At 45.7% G+C, this 22360-nt stretch overlaps 1 protein-coding gene across 1 annotated transcript; it reads right to left on the reverse strand.

The window, feature by feature from the left end:
• Nucleotides 1–698: 698 nt before the first annotated feature.
• LOC109736708 (rhomboid-like protein 14, mitochondrial) lies at nt 699–5347 on the reverse strand. The gene is made up of 2 exons (XM_020295916.4): nt 4987–5347; nt 699–1672 (listed from the first exon to the last, which is right to left on the reverse strand). Exons 1-2 carry the CDS (start codon nt 5236–5238, stop codon nt 896–898), a joined length of 1029 nt encoding a protein of 342 aa, XP_020151505.1. The 5' UTR covers nt 5239–5347; the 3' UTR covers nt 699–895.
• Nucleotides 5348–22360: the final 17013 nt, after the last annotated feature.

Consider the following 22360-nt stretch of genomic DNA (forward strand, 5'->3'; position numbering starts at 1 on the left):
TACTAAAGTTGCTCTTACTGCCTTGGGGACTCGCCGGTGTTCACTTGATTAACCAAGAAACGAGATGAGCCAACAATAATTCTTGGAGTTTTATGAAGGACTGCAACTTGCACAAATCATAGTATGGTCCAAAGAGATATATGCCGTGTTCTCCTTTCATCTGTAGCTCAGCTCTATGGTATAGATCTCACGTAACCGCGGTGGACGAGGCAAAGAAAAGTAGTTATATCGCTGCAATATCACAACGGGGTGGTGGCGCAGTTGGCTAGCGCGTAGGTCTCGTAGCTAAACGTGAGTGATCCTGAGGTCGAGAGTTCGAGCCTCCGACACTTGTAGTGATGAAACGCTCGGTGACAACTTGGGTAGTCACTTGTGCACCTGTACCAACAGGTGAAAAGAGCAAGTCTGAACTTGTGTCTCATTTTTTTTTTGCCTTTTCGGTTACGCACTCACGGTTTCAGCCACTGTTGCGCCCTCCTGAAACTAAATGTGCATTTGTTTACAACCCAGAAAGCCTTTTTTTAGCAATGTTTACAGCCCTGGAAAATATATGTATTTCATTTCATTCCATTGCAGAATTCATCTTGGTAAGGAAGGAGGAGGCGCGAGAGTAGATAGTGTGTATGGTGCGGTGCTTGAACTCTATAACCGTCCTGGTGATGTGTGAGAGGCCTTTACACCTTTGGCTGACAACACCATTAAAAGAAAATATATGTGTTGGACATCAAAGTACTCGGGCCTTCAAATGGTGAGGAAATATTCAAAAATGTACAGCAATCCTCGCAATGAGTGGATTCAGCATAGAATCCCGGCAAATGACAGTTTATATTCAAGGAAGAAGTATCTTTAGCACTATTTGGAATTTATACTGGTAATGGTGATCTACATTATGTCATCATCTGTCAAACCTTTGCAGCCTCCTACGGCGGATCTCATCAACCGAGAGGTCACTGCTTCCCCCATCATGGAGATGCTGTCTGTTGGGAAAAACACGGTCCTCACGCCCGCTGTTGCACATCTCACAGATATCTACCGAAGGCGAGTTGTCAAAAGTGCAGGCCGAGCATCGCCACATGCCTCTGCCGCTCTCTCTTGCTGCGCGGCGTCCAACTCTGCCCCCCTGACGACGACCAGGCCTCAGGAGCCTCTGAGCGAATTTCACCGGCCAACTCACAACATTTGCAATGCCCGAGATCAGAAGAGCAAGCGGGTCCGGCCCGGAGTATGATCGCTTTATCCAAAGATAGGCTAGACCAGCAAGAATCCCGCTAAGATGGCCAATGAAGGACGTCCCGGGAATGAAGGCCTGAATGAGGAGCAGTTCAGCCCACGCAGCATACTTTGCTGGAATGACCATCCCATGCAGGAAGACATAATCATCTGACCAGGCATTCAGCACAATCTTCATACCAAACAGCACCCCGGAGAATCCAACAGCATATTGATCGTAATACGCAGTCTCATTGCCGAGAAGGAGTAGACCTTTGGACAAAAGCAATGTGAAGCCCTGAGACAGGCCAAGCAAGGCAGTGACCATAGAAGCAAACTCAACACTGCCCATTGATGTTTCAAGCTGTATGCCCTTCCACAAGAGAGACGTCATGTTGTAGAAGAAGTGGGTTTCACTCAGGTGGTAGAAAGCTGACAGGAAGAAGCGCGTCAGGTCGCCGTACTGCAACATGTTCACAACTGTTAAACACAAGATGAGAGACACTGAAAATATTAATCTAAAATACACTGATTACTCTGCACTACAACATTTTAGAGCACATGATGTGCACTCTGCTAGAAATTTCTGAAAGGAGTAATCCTTGCGAAAAGGCCAACTAATCATTCTGAATCCGGCAAAGCTTGCATTTTACTAGATATAGGGGTGTAAGGGGCACCATCAGGCCATAAACTCACGCATACATGTCACCTAGGTCCATGAATAATACCCTACGGAAAGGGCGATAAATCATTGTGAAACCATCAGAGCCTGCATTTACTGGATAAATAGAGTTGAAAAGGGCACAATAAGAGCAACTCTAGCAGGGCCTTCAAAATGATTTTAGAGTGCACTGTAAAAGTTTTTAAAGGCTCAAGAGCAAGTTTGCAGACTCAGAAACCCTAAAACACAGCCTTTATATATTTCTTGGGCTCATTTTTCAGTGGGGCTGATCTTTTCTCCTTTCTTTCCTCCCTCCCCCCCCCCCCCCCCCCCCCCCACCGTTGCTCACTCCGCATCGTTTTCCTCAAAATTCACCTTGGCTCACCAGAAGGGGGTGCACCACCGGCTCACCAGCGGCGGCGGCATGCACGCAAGGGCTTGGGCGGGACATGAAACTTTTATCCCCCAAAAAAACACTAGGATGCGGCGCATTGTAACTCAAAGCAAGTAAATATGACAACGTGGCACATGGACCAAATTTGACTCATATGATTGCTAACTACATCAATCATATGATAGTGGAAAATGTCCAATGACATGTAAAAAAAATCTTCGCCCTACGAAATCATATAAATTCTTAGTTAACTAATATTGTGATCATAATCACTCACACATCAGAGATAGTTCATATGCTAATCTATAACTATATGGACCCAAGTTACAAGTCCACTCCAGCTCATGGAATATGGTCGTATGTGGCACTAAATGTCCAACGGCTGTGAATATTGTCTTGAAATAAAAGAAGGTAGTATTACTTTTCTACTGATTTAAAATGCTGACCACTGCCATTTCTACATTTTAGGGGCTAATGACTATTAGAAGTATGCGGTAAGGTACAAGAACTCGCAGAGCAAAACCACAAGTAGGCCAAGTAGCAAAACAAAACCAACCAAGCAAACTGAACAAAAGAAAAACTATGCTGCACTACATAATAGAAGAAAGAAAGCAAAACAACCCGAAAAGAGAAAACAGAGCCAAGCAGAGCAGACAACAGATCAGGAGGACTAGAACGCAGACTTATAACTTAGGGACCAATGTGAGACATCAGCTCAGTTGCACTTTAGGAATATTTGATCTGGATATATCATAGGATATCATAGTTAAGACGGTGCGCCAGGTGACACCCTTTCCCCTCGGCCTTGATGCAAAATTATCCTGTCTCAGCTAGCCGGGTCGGTGATTAGGAACTGGTGACACCCAACTAGTAGTATTTAGTGCATTTGTAAACATCAGTTATGGTTCAAATACTCTTAAGGGTGGCATAGAATAAAATGCACCCAGGTTTCTTCATCTTGACAGCATCTTCCAGTTACACTCGGCTACTGGAGAACAGCAGAATTAACCCTAGGCATTTTAAAGGGGTCCATTAGAGGTCCAATCCCTGTTAAGTTGCCATCACTAATCGGCTGCAAGCAGGACCGGCCCTGGGCCATGGCGGCGAGTGCGGCGGCCTAGGGCCCAGCCCGAGCAGGGGCCCATACCCTGTGCATGTATAGTATATATAGTATATTCATAAAAAGAAAAATAGTAGTACGCAAGTGAAATAGCCCAGCCCATGAAGAAGCGAGCAGCCCACGCATGAACAAAGTCAGCAATCTCTCCTTTCCTTCGTTCTCTCCCGGTCCCCATAAACACGCCGCCAGCCGCAAACGAATCGTCTCCTTGACTCCTTCCCATTCTCATCTTCTTCCTCTTCCCCAACAATTGAGTGCCCCTTGCCCGAGTTCCTAAGAGGCCACGACCCCAACTCCCCAAGCTATTCAATGAATTTTCCATTAGTATCACACGTCAGTGGATTTCTTTGCATCCTACAAATATCCCAAGGGGCAAGGGCCCCAGCGAACGGATCCACGGAGGCGAGCCGGCCAGCGGCGACACACTCTGTGCCCTGGCAGGAACTCGAATCCACCGAGTCGAACCGGCCAGGATCCGACTGTCCGGCGGTGAAGAGTGGAGATGTGGAGTCCAGGCGCGTTGTCCTAATTTTTTTGCATCTCAAATTTTCTCTTGTCTATTTTATGCTTATCATGAATTGATGTGCTGATGTTTAACCTGCTTGATTCTAGGGTTGACCATGGCAATCTAGAGCAGTGTGGGGCAGCGTGGGATACTGGGATTTCTTCTATTTACTCCAAGAGACCAAGAACAGGAATCAAGAAGACAAGATTTCAGGTGTTCTCTCTCCATTTTTCTGTAACCATGTTGCAAAAAAAGCATTTATCTGGTTGTGCGAAAAGGAAAAAAGAAGAAACTTGTAGATGAATTCATTGGAACTCAAAATGGTGCTATTCATAAATTCGTTTTGAAAAAATCCACTGTCGAGAATCCAGAGGCATTAGCTGTTCATTGTGTTGAAGAACAACAATCTGATGAAAACTTAGTCGAGTAATCATCTGATATATCCGTGGACCATGGTGTATCAAGACCATATTTGCTAATGAAATTTACACTTATTTTATAATGACTTTTCACTGTACATGATAGGCTTGGAAGTTTTTTTGTCTATTATATAGTTTAAGGGTCCATTCTCTCAGTTTGCACAAGGGCCTCTGGAATGCCAGGGCCAGCCCTGGCTGCAAGGAAGACATCGAGGTCATAAACTCCATCGTGTCAGGAAGGGTGTTATTTTCTATAAATTCATGTTCTTAAGGTTGCTGCATAGGAGATTCTTTCCTTTTAACTAGTTTCAGTTGGAACGGTCTTTTTACCAGTGATTTTGTAAATTATGTATAAAAATGCAATTTAGTCTTTTTAATGCTTACGACTGCAGCTCTTCTGTCCCCCACCCACACACTAGCCTACCTCTGTTCTTAGCTCCGCCACTCCATCCCCCTTTTACACTACAAACCCTACGCAAAATAATACCGGAAACCACCGCCAATAGATCCGCATCCTGTTCGACACAGGATAATCAGCACTCGGAACATATCGCGTTCCTGAACTTCTCAATCCTGTAGCCCTATTCTAAACAGAAAACAAATGTTGGTTTTCCATGCGCGATACGATTTCTTCTACCAGCGCAACATGACTCGGCCATAATCCACAAGTGTGCGTACCTGGATGATGAGGTGCGGGTTGAAGGCGACGCGGGAGAGCGGCGGGAGGAACGCGTCGAGGGCGCCCGGGCGGAGGTACACCAGCGCGTTGGCGGCGATGAGCGCCGCCGTCACGGGCGGGCGGCTGGCGCCGGCGCGGCCGTACTCCAGAATCACCTGCAGGGCCAGAAGCGGCAGCATCCCGCTCGACGGGCCGCTGCCCCAGCCGACGCCGGCGCCCCGCCGCCGGCCACCGCTCATGCCCGCCCCCATCCCCTGGAACTGGGGGGCCACCAACCGAATACTGACTGGCACCGAGGAGGAGGCAGGGCTCACGCAATACGCTGCCCCCAATTCCTTTCCTATTCTTTTCTTCTCTCTCGCGGGCTCGAAATCTCTAGTTTTCTTTTGTTTCTGGATGTGTTTCTTTCTTCGGTCGCAAGTATGCCGCGAATGTTTCGCGTCGTCTTGTCAATCATTTTGCGAATAGTTTTGTTCTGTTTAATAAGTTATAATTTAAACTAGTGGTACAGTTTCGATTGATGCTTTTACTGTTTAGTTAATTTCCGCCATATTTTACGGTTTAGCAAAATTTAGTTAATTTCCATCATGTTGTGTATCTGTCGGGTTTGCGAAACTGCATGCCTACTAACGGCATACAAACTGCAGCTATATGTCCATCGGCCGTGGATATATCTGGCCATGGGCCGGGCCGGGCCGGGCCTGAAAAAGCCCACGGTAGAAAATTGAGGCTCTCCCAGGCCCTACAATCGGCCTACTTTTCAAGCCCAAGCCCAGCCCATCTGGTAAAAAGCCCTGAAAAGCCCTTAGGGCTTAGGGCCGTGGGCCGGGCCTTTTCCTTAAAATGCCAATATGCCAAGCCCAAGCCCGTCCAGGCCCTGCTGGTGGGCTCAAAACTCAGGCCCAAGCCCGGCCCATGGACAAGCCCATCGGGCCTAGGCCCTGGATTTTAGGGCCGGGCCTGAGATGGCCAGTACTAGCCGTGGACAAACTACATATTTTATTTGCTTTTAGCCTTGATCAAAAAAATATCGATAAAAAAATAGAAAACATAAACTAGGAAAATTTTGAGGGAAAAAACATAAAATGGAATAAAAAAAACATAGCGACATCACTCAACTCAGATTCAGTCAACCTAGCCACACCTATTTGCAAAATAATGTACGTATAAAGTGGAACTTACCCTCAAAAAATTTAAAACATGGACTTTTAAAAAATGTAAACATTTTAAAATACATGAATGTAATTAATATCTTTTCAATATGCGCTGAAACTTTTATTTCTTGGACATGATCATTCTTCATTTCCCGCGAGTATAATTTTACTTTTCAAACTACTCCCTTTGTCTAAAAAAAAGGCATGCAAGTTTTTTTAGGCATGTTATTGCACACATACCCAGGCTCTTTCAAGCCAGCCAATCAAGTAAGTGCTCACCCACTCAATTCAACTTTATTTTTTGAAAGTTAGCAAAAGAGCTGCTAAGATTCTATTAAGAAGTACCTTCTCCGTCCCAAAATAAGTGTCTCAACTTTGTACTAAATTTAGTACAAAGTAATACTAAGGTTGAGAGACTTATCTGGGGACGGAGGGAGTAGTACGCCGACGGCGAGAACTGCTTGGTTTATTAGAGGAAAACCGGGCGAAAACCTGGACAAAGAAACTACACCTAGCTAAAGTAGGTCACCGACATCATAAGGCATACAAAAATGCCGGAGAAACTAAAGATGACTGAGCAGAGCACATCACAGCCCATTGCGGTGCCATCGTACATCATCCATGGCACTCGCGACCCGACGACTTTGGCTTCGCTGCAACCTACGGATGGCAATGGGTCGGGTTTGGATCGGGTTGAACAATATCCAATCCATATTCATATCCACGAAGGCAGTCTTTGCCCGCCCATGAAAAAATCCATGGGTGGAGAACTGTGTCCATGTCCAAACCCAATGAATATCCATACCCATTGGATATCCATTGGATCCTCTCGAGACATATAAATAAGACATAATACAATGTTAACATAAACTCTTCCATTCTTCACCCGTTGCAAACTAGGCTTCACTTATGGTAAATCAAGGTCCACTAACAACCTAAGATCATTTAGTATTTTTCTAACAGATGAGAATGACGAGTCATTTAATAAGGAGATAAAAATAAGGGAAGGGGAGTTGGAGTATGTTACGGAGGGGATTGAATGTCAACTAATAAAAGTTACGACGGGGATTGTGTAATTTCTTTTGCATTTTTAGATAACAAAGTGTAAAATTACAGTGGACATGTGACTGTGGGGCAGGGATAGCAGATTTTTGCCCATTAAGTCATACTATCGGGTCGGGTTTGGCTGTACCCATGGGTACAACATTATATCCATGCCTTGGCCACGAGCAATCGGGTCGGGTTTGGGTGTACCCATGGGTACAACATTATATCCATGCCCTGCCCACGAGCAATCGGGTCGGGTTTGGGCGCCGCCCATGGACACAAAAGCATATCCAAACCCTATCCATTCGGGTCGTATATACATGGATATCTATGTCCACAGGAGCACCCGCATCAGCATGTCCGCCACAAGCATATTCTTAAACCTCGTCGACACCAGAGAGGGAAGGTGTATCTGAAGAGAGGCGAACATGTGTCTCTCCGATCTCGAGAGGAGGACAAACAAGGCTTGTCCGATGCACTTCTCATGTCAGGTGTGCTTCTGCTGCCCTCTGTCGTCGTACCACGACCAACTAAAGATGATGGCCATCATAGGCTCCACACACCGTCGAAGCCCGACCATCCAGACCACGGCCAACCAGATGTGCCCACCAAGAACCTCACTAAAACAATGCTTCCAGTGAAGTAAAGCCGCCAAGGCCGCCCAGTGCTAATCCGATAAGGCAGATTTAGGTTTTCACTCGGAGAATGATTCCAAACGCAGGAGGATGATGGATCACTTCAATGATGCCACCCAGAAGGAAAGCAACATCCATAGATGTAGCCATCACTGGCATAGAGCAAGACTTCCGTCTGGAGACCGCGCCACGACACTAAGGACAAAAGTCCCAACTGCACAACCACCAGCTGTCCACACAACAACAACAACACCTCGCGCAGTCCTATCACCCCGCGCCGCTCCAGAAACGCGCGCCAAACACAGACACATACATGCTAGATCAGGCATGCGCGCTTGTCCGCAGCCCCCATTGTGCGCCCACCGGAGGCCAGGCAGAGCCCCCACCTAAGGCTCCCCCACGAGAGCAGCCCGGCGAAGATCTGCCGTACAGCCACCCAAGCCCGCCACCGGTCGGACACACCCAGATCTGGCTCGCTACCTGCATCCGCCGTTGATAACCCACAAGTATAGGGGATCGCGACAATCTTTGAGGGTAGTATTTCACCCAAATTTGCTGATTCAACACAAGGGAGGCAAATAATATTTATGAGGCTTAGCAGTTGAGTTGTCAATTCAACCACACTTGGGAAATAATATCTCTGCGGCAACATGTTTAGTAGCATAATAGTTTGATAGTTTTGTTAATAGCAGTAGTAGTAGCAATAGTAACAGGAACAGTAATAGAAGTAGTTTGTGATGATTGTAACAACAGCAATAATAGTAACTTAGCAAAGATCAATATGAGATAAGCATAGGCATTAGACCAGCGATTGATATTTGTGTTGGATGATAGTCATCATATAATAGTCACAGCCTAGAGCGATACCCAATAGCTCCAATTCATCAATTCAATATAGGCATGTATTCCATATATAGTCACACGTGCTTATAATAAGAACTTGCATGACATCTTTTGTCCTACCCTCCCATGGTAGCGCGGTGCATAAGGAAACTATGGGATATTAAGACCTCCTTTTAATAGAGAACCGGAACAAAGCATTAGCACGAGGTGAATACATGAACACCTCGAATTACAGTCATCCCTGGAGAGTATTGATACGTCTCCAACGTATCTATAATTTTTGATTGTTCCATGCTATTATATTGTCTATCTTGGATGTTTTATATGCATTTGTATGCTATTTTATATGTTTTTTGGGACTAACATATTAACCTAGGGCCCAGTGCCAGTTTCTTTTTTTCCTTGTTTTTGAGTTTCGCAGAAAAGGAATATCAAACGGAGTCCAATTGACCTAAAACTTTACGATGATTTTTTATGGACCAAAAGAAGCCCACAGAGTATCGGAGATACACCAGAGGAGTCCAGAGGCCACCACAAGGGTGCCCCCCCTAGGGTGCGCCTCCCGACCTTGTGGGCCCCTCGAGGACTCCCCTGACTTGTTCTCGATGCCAACACCTCTTATATATCCCCAAACCTCCAGAACAGAACCTAGATCGGGAGTTCTGCCACCGCAAGCCTCTGTAGCCACCAAAAACCAATCGGGACCCTGTTCCGGCACCCTCCCGGAGGGGGAAATCATCACCGGTGGCCATCTTCATCATCCCGTCGGTCTCCATGACGAGGAGGGAGTAGTTTACCCTCGGGGCTGGGGGTATGTACCAGTAGCTACGTGTTTGATCTCTCTCCCTCCCTCTCTCTCTCTCCCTCCCTCTCTCTCTCTCTCTCGTGTTCTTGATTTGGCACGATCTTGATGTACTGTGAGCTTTGCTATTATAGTTGGATCTTATGATGTTTCTCCCCCTCTACCTTCTTGTAATGGATTGAGTTTTCCCTTTGAAGTTATCTTATCAATTGAGTCTTTAAGGATTTGAGAACACTTGATGTATGTCTTGCATGTGCTTATCTGTGGTGACAATGGGATATTCACGTGATCCACTTGATGTACGTTTTGGTGATCAACTTGCGGGTTCTGTGACCTTGTGAACTTATGCATAGGGGTTGGCACACGTTTTCGTCTTGACTCTCCGGTAGAAACTTTGGGGCACTCTTTGAAGTTCTTTGTGTTGGTTTGAATAGATGAATCTGAGATTATGTGATGCATATCATATAATCAAACCCGCGGATACTTGTGGTGACATTGGAGTATCTAGGTGACATTAGGGTTTTGGTTGATGTGTGTCTTAAGGTGTTATTTTAGTACGAACTCTAGGGCTGTTTGTGGCACTTATAGGAATAGCCCAATAAATCGATCAGAAAGAATAACTTTGAGGTGGTTTCGTACCCTACAATAATCTCTTCGTTTGTTCTCCGCTATTAGTGACTTTGGAGTGACTCTTTGTTGCACGTTGAGGGATTGTTATATAATCTAATTATGTTATCATTGTTGAGAGAACTTGCACTAGTGAAAGTATGAACCCTAGGCCTTGTTTCCAAGCATTGCAATACTGTTTTCACTCAGTTTTACCACTTGCTACATTGCTGTTTTTATATTTTCCGATTACAAAAACCTATATCTACCATCCATATTGCACTTGTATCACCATCTCTTCACCGAACTGGTGCACCTATACAATTTACCATTGTATTGGGTGTGTTGGGGACACAAGAGACTCTTTGTTATTTGGTTGCAGGGTTGTTTGAGAGAGACCATCTTCATCCTATGCCTCCCACGGATTGATAAACCTTAGGTCATCCACTTGAGGAAAATTTGCTACTGTCCTACAAAACTCTGCGCTTGGAGGCCCAACACGAGTCTAAAAGAAGGTTGTGTAGTAGACATCAAGCTCTTTTCTGGCGCCGTTGTCGGGGAGGCTAGGTAAGCGGCACTCACACCCCGTCAACGAAGCTCTTTTCTGGCGCCGTTGCCGGGGAGGTTAGTGCTTGAAGGTATATCTTTAGATCTTGCAATTGAATCTTTTAGTTCCTTGTTTTATGTAATGCACATGATGCGGCTATATCTCCCACGTGTCGAGGCACGACTTAGAGGCATAACCGCATAGTGGTTTTGTCGCAAGAAGGGTCATCTTCACACAATCCCATGTAATGAACAAGAATGGGATAAAGAGTTGGCTTACAATCGCCACTTCACACAACACATAAATAAATTCATACATCATTCAAGATACACACATAGACCGACTACGGTCAAAGCCAAAAGAAAAGAAGACAACCCAACTGCTAGATCCCCGATCGTCCCAACTGGGCTCCACTACTGATAAACAGGAAAAGAAACATAGTAACGACCCAGGTCCTCGTCGAACTCCCACTTGAGTTTGGTAGTATCGCCTGCACTGGTATCCTCGGCACCTGCAACTATTTTGGAAGTATCTATGAGTCACGAGGACTCAGCAATCTCACACCCGCGAGATCAAGACTATTCAAGCTTAAGGGTAGGAAAGGGGTAGTGAGGTGGAGCTGCAGCAAGCACTAAGCATGTATGGTGGCTAACATACGCAAATAAGAGCGAGAAGAGAAGCAAAGAAACGGTCGTGAAACTAGCAATGATCAAGAAGTGATCCTGAACCCCTACTTACGTCAAACATAACACAAGAACCGTGTTCACTTCCCGGACTCCGCCGAGAAGAGACCATCACGGCTACACATGCGCTTGATGCATTTTAATTAAGTCGAGTGTCAAGTTCTCTACAACCGGATATTAACGAATTCCCATCTGCCACATAACCGCGGGCACGGCTTTCGAAAGATAATACCCTGCAGGGGTGTCCCAACTTAGCCCATTATAAGCTCTCACGGTCAACGAAGGATATTCCTTCTCTCGGGAAGACCCGATCAGTCTCGGAATCCCGGTTTACAAGACATCTCGACAATGGTAAAACAAGACTAGCAAAGCCACCCGATGTGCCGACAAATCCCGATAGGAGCTGCACATATCTCGTTCTCAGGGCACACCGGATGAGCAAGACGTCGGGTTGCCATAGACCCTGGTTGCCCAGGGGGTGCCGGACATCGCTTGGTTTGGACCAGCACTCGAAGGAGCACTGGCCCGGGGGGGGGGGGGGGGTAAATAAAGATGACCCTTGAGTCTGCAGAACCCAAGGGAAAAAGGCTTAGGTAGGCAAATGGTAAAACCAAGTTTGGGCCTTGCTGGAGGAGTTTTATTCAAAGCGAACCGTCAAGGGGGTCCCATAAATCACCCAACCGCGTAAGGAACGCAAAATCAAGGAACATAACACCGGTATGACGGAAACTAGGGCGGCAAGAGTGGAACAAAACACCAGGAATAAGGCCGAGCCTTCCACCCTTTACCAAGTATATAGATGCATTAATTAAATAAGAGATATTGTGATATCCCAACATAAACATAATCCAACATGGAGCAATCTTCATCTTGACCTGCAACTAGCAACGCTATAAGAGGGGCTGAGCAAAAGCGGTAACATAGCCAAACAATGGTTTGCTAGGAAGGGTGACAAAGGTTAGAGGTTCATGGCAATTTGGGAGGCTTGATAAGCAAGTGGTAGGTAGCGCAAGCATAGCGATAGAGCGAACAACTAGCAAAGAAAAGATAGAAGTGATTTCGAGGGTATGGTCATCTTGCCTGAGATCCCGCAAGGAAGAAGAACAAATCCATGAAGAAGACAAACAGATGTAGTCGAACGAATCCTTACAACTCCGGAACGAAACCGAAGGTAACGAGAGAAGCAACCCGGAAAGAAACAAACAACATAGTAAACAACCATCACATAAACATGGCATGATACACAATCAAGTATGATGCATGTCCGGTTCAAATGAGCATGGCATGGCAAAGTGCAACAAACAACACTACAAATTAAGTGGAGCTCAATATGCAACGAGTTGCATATTGACGAAGCACCACATCAATTATTTAGTTCTCTCTCGTTTATGTACCCAACAATATTAAATGTTATTAAACATGGCAAGAGGTGAAGCATAATTGAACTAACTATTTAGGCAAGTTTAAGTGAGGCCGGAAACAAGAAACAACAATTCTGGAAAATCCTCATATGCATATTTAGCAATTTAATGGAAACAACAAATATAAACATTTTAAATGTTGTTATCATGATGCAGATGACATTTACAAGTTTTATGCAATTTATGAAAATGTTGACATGAGCATGTTTTGAAGCATGATAAGAGCATTTGTCGCCATGACGGAATGAAAGGGTGCCATGGCGACAATAACGGGAATGGTGCAACGACAACATTCCGATGATCCGGCAATTCGTGGAAATGCCGATGCAAAAGAACAAGTGTGCGGAACATGCAAGAGTGACGGGGAGTGATCCCGGTAACCGGGTGTCCCACGAGTCGACGGCATGGCAAACGAGGAGGAACGATCAAGCAGCGATTCGAACATGGTGCAACCATGGGCATCTCATACAACACATCACATGCATTCGTTCATGGCGGTCACAACGGCGGTTATACCTTCGAAGCGTGCATTTCGGGGCGGACGGGTTCGAAGTGGAAGTAGTTGTACACGTTCCGTAGATGTTCGGGTCGTCGGTAGAGGTACTTGGTGAAATCCACGGGATCCGTAGTTGTACATGGTCTTCGCGTTGTAGTCTGACTTGGCGATTCCAAAACGTTCACCGATAGTGGAACTGGGCGGTCTCGACGGTCGTCGTGGTACTTGTCAGTCCGCGAAGTCGATCTCGGGGTCTTGGCGTATTCATCATGGACAAAGTTCTGTCCAGCAACAATAGGATCCGGAGGTGCAGAGGCAAGGAGGAGGCCAACGACGAGGCTCTCGGCAGCGAGGGCCAGCAGTCCGGCGACGGAGACGACAGGGACGGCGCGGAGCAGCGACCTGCTGCTGGTCGCCGGCGTGGGCAAGACAAGGGGCGGCGGAGCTTGCCGGGGTGGCGCGAAACAGAGGAGGCGGAGCTCCTGCAGGGTGTAGCCACGGCGAGGGGGAAGGTTGAGGCCGGTGGCGCAGCAGCATGACGGCACGGCGGCTGGACGTCACGGCGGACGAAGCAGGGAGGCAGAGGAGCGGGACTCCGGCGACGAGGTGCAGCGGCGGAGCTTCGAGCTCGGCCGGCAGCGGCCATGGAGGACAGCGGCGGAGGCGACCAGCGAGCAGGAGGTGCGGGCGTCGGGGCCATGGGGATCGGGCACGAGGAAGAGAGCGAGAGGAGGGAGAGATGGGGATCAGGCGCGAGGCGGGTGTGGCGTCGGGCACGGGAACGAGAGGAAGAGATGGGGATCGGGAGAGAGTGGTGAGGGGCTAGGGTTAGAGCTGGTGGGGGCGCCGGCTGGGCTGCTGGGAGGAAGGATGGGCCGGCCTGGGCTGTCTCTCTCCTCTCTCCCTCTCATACTTTCTTTAACAGAACAGAATTAGAGAGAAGAAAAGAAAGAGAGGGTTAGGGAAAGAAGTTGGACATGGGGATAATTTTCCCGGGCTCATAAAAATGCGCAGAATTTGACAAACATGGCCTGAGGATTTTTAGAGGAAGTAAAATCCACACGCGTTGGATTTAACTTGGCAAGTTTGAATTTCGAAACCCATTCAAATGAACTTCAAATGGGTTGAAATTATAGGAGATGACCCTACACAATAGATGTGATTTATGGGCAGATTTGGAACATTAATGGGTAGAGTAAAATTGCAACTCAATTTTACTAAAAGGCCCCAAAGGAAGAAAAGAAGTTGAGTAGGATAAAAGGAAATTTGAAGAACGGTGCATATGTGTTATGGGTGATTCCAAGCCAATGGAATGGTTTAATATAGCTCCCTAAATATTAGGAGGATATGTTTTAAAGAGAAACCACCATGTGAGTTCCCTCAATTTAAATGTACCAAAGATCCATACAATTTATTTATCTGAGTTTTTTTTAAAAAGGGTTGCATGATGACATGATGCAATGCAAGAGATGCAACAAACAAAACAAATCACACGACGAAACTCAGAGCATCTGGAAGTCTTCTGTAGCGTCGGTCTCGGGGCGTTACAACACTCCACCACTACAAGAGGATCTCGTCCCGAGATCTAGGATGGCACCGGAGAAAAACGGAAGAGGAAGAGAAGAGGTAAAACTAAGTTGCTTCTTGACAAACGAGTGAAACCACGAACCTTGAGAGGTTGAACAAATTAAAAGAGAGAATACAACGAAGATGAACAAAGTTGAAAACAATCCGTTAGAAAAGGGGAACAAGGAACATTATGAGAACCTTGTGGGTTGAAAGACATGAAACAAGGGCTTAACGAACCAAAAGAATATGAAACCACACTGGTATAACGAGATAGCCAAGGAACAAGAATGACATAATTTTGACAGCACTCCGGTTGAAAAGAGAAGGAAAACTTGATAAGATGAAAAGAAATTAAAGAGATGACACCACACTCCGGTTAAATGGATAAGCAAGGAAAGAAGATCATCTTGACAAAACGAGAAGATGGGTCGAAGAGAGCGATATCACAATGCCTCCGGTAGAAATGAAAGAATACAATGAAAAGAACGGAGAAGAACGGAGTTGTTGAAAAATCAACAAAGAAAGGATATGATCTTCATGGGCTTATGGAGATATCTCAAAACTTGAGGTGAAATTGTGCCACTAACGAAAACAATTGCTTGCTTGAGATCAACGAAGAGATGAAAACTTCTCTCGCCGAGAGGATAGGAGAAAACTTGGATCATTGATAAGCACCATAATAGCAACATTCCTTAGGGAAGGCTTTAGGTGAAACAGGACACAAGATAAATCCAACGAAGAGATTTGTGGATTTAAAATATCTCATTCTTGGCAACATGGGAATCATGAAAAGCGAACTCAAATTGTCAAGAATGACATAACACCACCTCAAATGATAAGGTAGAATGAATTGCACTTCGGAATGCAAGATGAAGAATACTTGAGCTCCTCTGAAAAGAATCTCGATGAACACTTCGAGAAGGAATTAAATCCTTGATGAACCATCATGTAGAGCCTCCATGAAGAACTCCGATAATAAAAGAATGATTAAACGAAAGGGAAAATTGAAAACAACTCTGGGAGAAGCCTTGCAATGATTAGATGAAGCTTTGAAATGATATAATTGAAATAACTTGGAGCTCCGGAAAGAAAAAAAATGAACAAATGAGATCAAGAATTTTGATGAATCTCCGGAATAAGGAATTAATCACTTGGATGAAACAAGAATAAGAATTACATTATGCTTAGCCTTCACCAATTAAATTGATGATAAGCAATGGATTTGGCATACTACTTATTCTCGTAGAAAGGATTAAGATAGATATGGCGCAAACTTGGGAAGGTCTTCAACGAACCACCAGTAGGATTGGAAAGAACGAATGAATCTATATGATAACGAAGGAAGAGAACTCTTGAACGAACCACCGTAAGAATTGAAAATGAAAGTAGCAAAGGCACAATTCACCGGGAAGAATTAGAAAATGAATAAAGATACTTGACAGAATTTAGATACAGGTGAAACGAAGATATCATGAACTGATTAGAGGATATTTGAACGATGCACCGGAAGAATATGGAGATGAACGAAGAGACATCAATTTAGAATAATTGGAGAACGAGGCTGAAAACTTAGAACGAAGAAATCTTTTGAAATGATGGCCTTCGGAGAATCAAACTGAAAAGACTCATGAATTGCTCCGGATGGGTGAAAAGAATTCTCACAATCGAAAACAATTATGAGAGTGGCGTGAAGCTAGAACCATGAAGCTTGAAGAGAATGGAGCAAGATTTAAGAGAAACTCTTCTTCGGTCTTCAAATGTTGAGAATGACGATGAGAAACACCACCATGAATTGTTGAGATACTCCGAGATGAAAATTAGAAAGGTTGAACCAACAATGAAAAGAGTTTGAAAGATCTTGGAGAAAGACATTTGACTGATGATAATTCATTCTTACGTCAAACTTTGCAATGAATTTGAGAATAACTCCAGAAAAATTAGAAGAGTCAGGTAAGATCCTGGAAAAAGACCTGTGGGTTAGGGCCCACTCAAAAGTTACACCGTTGAATGATTAAAAGAAAGATTGCGCCGGTTGAATTAAATGGCTTGAATGTGATAACAACCTCGAAATAGCTTGAACGGATTGATAATGGAGACACAAATCTTCTGAGATATCTTCGGCACTCCAGAACAAATGAATGGCGAGAAGTGGATGATTAAGAGGTACACCGGCATGAGAAAGCATTTGAAACGAGGAAAAGATCTGATCGAGAAAGCTTGAATTGAATCCACCGGAGAAGAAAAATAACGAAGAATAATAAACTTGAAGCTTTGTTAGTATCTTCATGGGAAATCACCGGATAAGAACATTGAAAGAAAAGAATGAAGAGACTTCTCACAAATAAAAGGATACATGGTTGAGAAATCTGAGTCCTTGAAGAAAAAGGGTGGGAGGGCGGGAAAAACAAAGGCAACTTGGGACGGATGAAACAAACACCGTTGAGAAAACTTAGAATTGATCTCGCGAATGTTGAAATGATCGGATCCACTTGAAGAGAAGCACGCCGGTTGGAAAAGAATTAACATGACGACCTCGATGATCAAGAAGGATTAGTATTCACATAGCAATATGAGAACACCGCTTAGAATAAGGTATGGAATCAACACTTGTCATTGAAGCAACTCGAATACCACAAAACAAAACAAAAAAACAAAGGATTTGGCTTGCAGAATAAGCCAGAACAAACATATGATAGAGATTTCGTCCGAAGTTTTTATGGTGGGGCCCACACGGGCTCGGTCGTACAGCACCATCATGTACAAGGCAGTGCGCATGACATACGAAGCGTCCCCGAGTCGGCATAGCCAAGGACTCTTTAAGACACTACGAGACCACTGTAAAACCAACCGTGGAAAGGCGGACCACTAGACATCGAACCCCAATCTCATATCATGCATTTGTCGGAAAGATATCCTAGGAGGTACTTGAATTCCCACTTATAAACTCCCAAAACTTTATGGTTATGCAATCAGGTGTTGGGGATACAGGGGACACAATATATCTCACCCAAACTAACAATACCTAGATCCAGCTGTATCCATCCTTCAACACATAACCAAGAAACCTTCGGAAATCATTTACCTCAACCTTCAAAAAGCATCCGTTATACGAGTTATGGCAATACTCCCGAACTCCCGCCCCAGTACTGGGTGGCGTCGAGGTGATCTCACCAACAACTGCATAAAAGAGATTTTCGATGTCGGCGAAACTCAGGTATTCCAGAACTGCAACGATAAAATTGTGACGACAACACCTCGGAGCTCAACTCCCCGGGACACTGCCACAACCTCTAAATGTCAGGAGGCACCAAGAACAATGTTCTCGTCACAAAACCATCCGAACGATTCCAAGATACCCGCGTGATCCTAAATTTTTTTTAGTGAAATTTGAGGAGAGAAAAGACAAAACTTCTACGTCAGGAGGCCTCACCAGAGCGACGAAGGGACTGAGGAGTAAAAAGAATCCTATTCTCCGATATATATAATCCTAAGACTCAAAACATTTTTTTTCTAGACTCAACAACGCCAGCGATTCGATCAAGCAGGGGGCTCCTACGTCGGGGATGGCTCTGATTACCAACTTGTAATGCCCACGATGCGGCTATATCTCCCACGTGTCAAGGCACGACTTAGAGGCATAACCGCATAGTGGTTTTGTCGCAAGAAGGGTCATCTTCACACAATCCCATGTAATGAACAAGAATGGGATAAAGAGTTGGCTTACAATCGCCACTTCACACAATACATAAATAAATTCATACATCATTCAAGATACACACATAGACCGACTACGGTCAAAGCCAAAAGAAAAGAAGACAACCCAACTGCTAGATCCCCGATCGTCCCAACTGGGCTCCACTACTGATCAACAGGAAAAGAAACATAGTAATGACCCAGGTCCTCATCGAACTCCCACTTGAGTTCGGTAGTATCGTGTGCACTGGTATCCTCGACACCTGCAAGTGTTTTGGAAGTATTTATGAGTCACGAGGACTCAACAATCTCACACCCGCGAGATCAAGACTATTTAAGCTTAAGGGTAGGAAAGGGGTAGTGAGGTGGAGCTGCAGCAAGCACTAAGCATGTATGGTGGCTAACATACGCAAATAAGAGCGAGAAGAGAAGCAAAGAAACGGTCGTGAAACTAGCAATGATCAAGAAGTGATCCTGAACCCCTACTTACGTCAAACATAACACAAGAACCGTGTTCACTTCCCGGACTCCGCCGAGAAGAGACCATCACGGCTACACACGCGCTTGATGCGTTTTAATTAAGTCGAGTGTCAAGTTCTCTACAACCGGATATTAACAAATTCCCATCTGCCACATAACCGTGGGCACGGCTTTCGAAAGATAATACCCTGCAGGGGTGTCCCAACTTAGCCCATTATAAGCTCTCACGGTCAACGAAGGATATTCCTTCTCTCGGGAAGACCCGATCAGTCTCGGAATCCCGGTTTACAAGACATCTCGACAATCGTAAAACAAGACCAGCAAAGCCACCCGATGTGCCGACAAATCCCGATAGGAGCTGCACATATCTCGTTCTCAGGGCACACCGGATGAGCAAGACGTCGGGTTGCCATAGACCCTGGTTGCCCAGGGGGTGCCGGACATCGCTTGGTTTGGACCAGCACTCGAAGGAGCACTGGCCCGGGGGGGTAAATAAAGATGACCCTTGAGTCTGCAGAACCCAAGGGAAAAAGGCTTAGGTAGGCAAATGGTAAAACCAAGGTTGGGCCTTGCTGGAGGAGTTTTATTCAAAGCGAACTGTCAAGGGGGTCCCATAAATCACCCAACCGCGTAAGGAATGCAAAATCAAGGAACATAACACCGGTATGACGGAAACTAGGGCGGCAAGAGTGGAACAAAACACCAGGCATAAGGCCGAGCCTTCCACCCTTTACCAAGTATATAGATGCATTAATTAAATAAGAGATATTGTGATATCCCAACATAAACATAATCCAACATGGAGCAATCTTCATCTTCACCTGCAACTAGCAACGCTATAAGAGGGGCTGAGCAAAAGCGGTAACATAGCCAAACAATGGTTTGCTAGGAAGGGTGACAAAGGTTAGAGGTTCATGGCAATTTGGGAGGCTTGATAAGCAAGTGGTAGGTAGCGCGAGCATAGCGATAGAGCGAACAACTAGCAAAGCAAAGATCAAAGTGATTTCGAGGGTATGGTCATCTTGCCTGAGATCCCGCAAGGAAGAAGAACAAGTCCATGAAGAAGACAAACGGATGTAGTCGAACGAATCCTCACAACTCCGGAACGAAACCGAAGGTAACGAGAGAAGCAACCCGGAAAGAAACAAACAACATAGTAAACAACCATCACATAAACATGGCATGATACACAATCAAGTATGATGCATGTCCGGTTCAAATGAGCATGGCATGGCAAAGTGCAACAAACAACACTACAAATTAAGTGGAGCTCAATATGCAACGAGTTGCATATTGACGAAGCACCACATCAATTATTTAGTTCTCCCTCGTTTATGTACCCAACAACATTAAATGTTATTAAACATGGCAAGAGGTGAAGCATAATTGAACTAACTATTTAGGCAAGTTTAAGTGAGGCCGGAAACAAGAAACAACAATTCCGGAAAATCCCCATATGCATATTTAGCAATTTAATGGAAACAACAAATATAAACATTTTAAATGTTGTTATCATGATGCAGATGACATTTACAAGTTTTATGCAATTTATGAAAATGTTGACATGAGCATGTTTTGAAGCATGATAAGAGCATTTGTCGCCATGACGGAATGAAAGGGTGCCATGGCGACAATAACGGGAATGGTGCAACGACAACATTCCGATGATCCGGCAATTCGTGGAAATGCCGATGCAAAAGAACAAGTGTGCGGAACATGCAAGAGTGACGGGGAGTGATCCTGGTAACCGGGTGTCCCACGAGTCGATGGCATGGCAAACGAGGAGGAACGATCAAGCGGCGATTCGAACATGGTGCAGCCATGGGCATCTCATACAACACATCACATGCATTCGTTCATGGCGGTCACAACGGCGGTTATACCTTCGAAGCATGCATTTCGGGGCGGACGGGTTCGAAGTGGAAGTAGTTGTACACGTTCCGTAGATGTTCGGGTCGTCGGTAGAGGTACTTGGTGAAATCCACGGGATCCGTAGTTGTACATGGTCTTCGCGTTGTAGTCTGACTTGGCGATTCCAAAACGTTCACCGGTAGTGGAACTGGGCGGTCTCGACGGTCGTCGTGGTACTTGTCAGTCCGCGAAGTCGATCTCGGGGTCTTGGCGTATTCATCATGGACAAAGTTGTGTCCAGCAACAATAGGATCCGGAGGTGCAGAGGCAAGGAGGAGGCCAACGACGAGGCTCTCGGCAGCGAGGGCCAGCAGTCCGGCGACGGAGACGACAGGGACGGCGCGGAGCAGCGACCTGCTCCTGGTCACCGGCGTGGGCAAGACAAGGGGCGGCGGAGCTTGCCGGGGTGGCGCGAAACAGAGGAGGCGGAGCTCCTGCAGGGTGTAGCCACGGCGAGGGGGAAGGTCGAGGCTGGTGGCGCAGCAGCATGACGGCACGGCGGCTGGACGTCACGGCGGACGAAGCAGGGAGGCAGAGGAGCGGGACTCCGGCGACGAGGTGCAGCGGCGAAGCTTCGAGCTCGGCCGGCAGCGGCCATGGAGGACAGCGGCGGAGGCGACCAGCGAGCAGGAGGTGTGGGCGTCAGGGCCATGGGGATCGGGCACGAGGAAGAGAGCGAGAGGAGGGAGAGATGGGGATCAGGCGCGAGGCGGGTGTGGCGGCGGGCACGGGAACGAGAGGAAGAGATGGGGATCGGGAGAGAGTGTGGTGAGGGGCTAGGGTTAGAGGTGGTGGGGGTGCCGGCTGGGCTGCTGGGAGGAAGGATGGGCCGGCCTGGGCTGTCTCTCTCCTCTCTCCCTCTCATACTTTCTTTAACAAAAAAGAATTAGAGAGAAGAAAAGAAAGAGAGGGTTAGGGAAAGAAGTTGGACATGGGGATAATTTTCCCGGGCTCATAAAAATGCGCAGAATTTGACAAACATGGCCTGAGGATTTTTAGAGGAAGTAAAATCCACACGCGTTGGATTTAACTTGGCAAGTTTGAATTTCGAAACCCATTCAAATGAACTTCAAATGGGTTGAAATTATAGGAGATGACCCTACACAATAGATGTGATTTATGGGCAGATTTGGAACATTAATGGGTAGAGTAAAATTGCAACTCAATTTTACTAAAAGGCCCCAAAGGAAGAAAAGAAGTTGAGTAGGATAAAAGGAAATTTGAAGAACGGTGCATATGTGTTATGGGTGATTCCAAGCCAATGGAATGGTTTAATATAGCTCCCTAAATATTAGGAGGATATGTTTTAAAGAGAAACCACCATGTGAGTTCCCTCAATTTAAATGTACCAAAGATCCATACAATTTATTTATCTGAGTTTTTTTAAAAGGGTTGCATGATGACATGATGCAATGCAAGAGATGTAACAAACAAAACAAATCACACGACGAAACTCAGAGCATCTGGAAGTCTTCTGTAGCGTCGG

The sequence above is a fragment of the Aegilops tauschii genome, chromosome 1 (genome assembly GCF_002575655.3).
Source record: "Aegilops tauschii subsp. strangulata cultivar AL8/78 chromosome 1, Aet v6.0, whole genome shotgun sequence".
Classification (NCBI taxonomy): domain Eukaryota; kingdom Viridiplantae; phylum Streptophyta; class Magnoliopsida; order Poales; family Poaceae; genus Aegilops; species Aegilops tauschii.

Excerpts from the sequence above, each read along its gene's own strand:
- LOC109736708 (XM_020295916.4), bottom strand. The coding sequence starts at position 5,238 with ATGGGGGCGGGCATGAGCGGTGGCCGGCGGCGGGGCGCCGGCGTCGGC. Across the intron at positions 1,673-4,986 it reads ACCCGCACCTCATCATCCAG|TACGGCGACCTGACGCGCTT; the intron begins GTACGCACACTT and ends AACATGTTGCAG.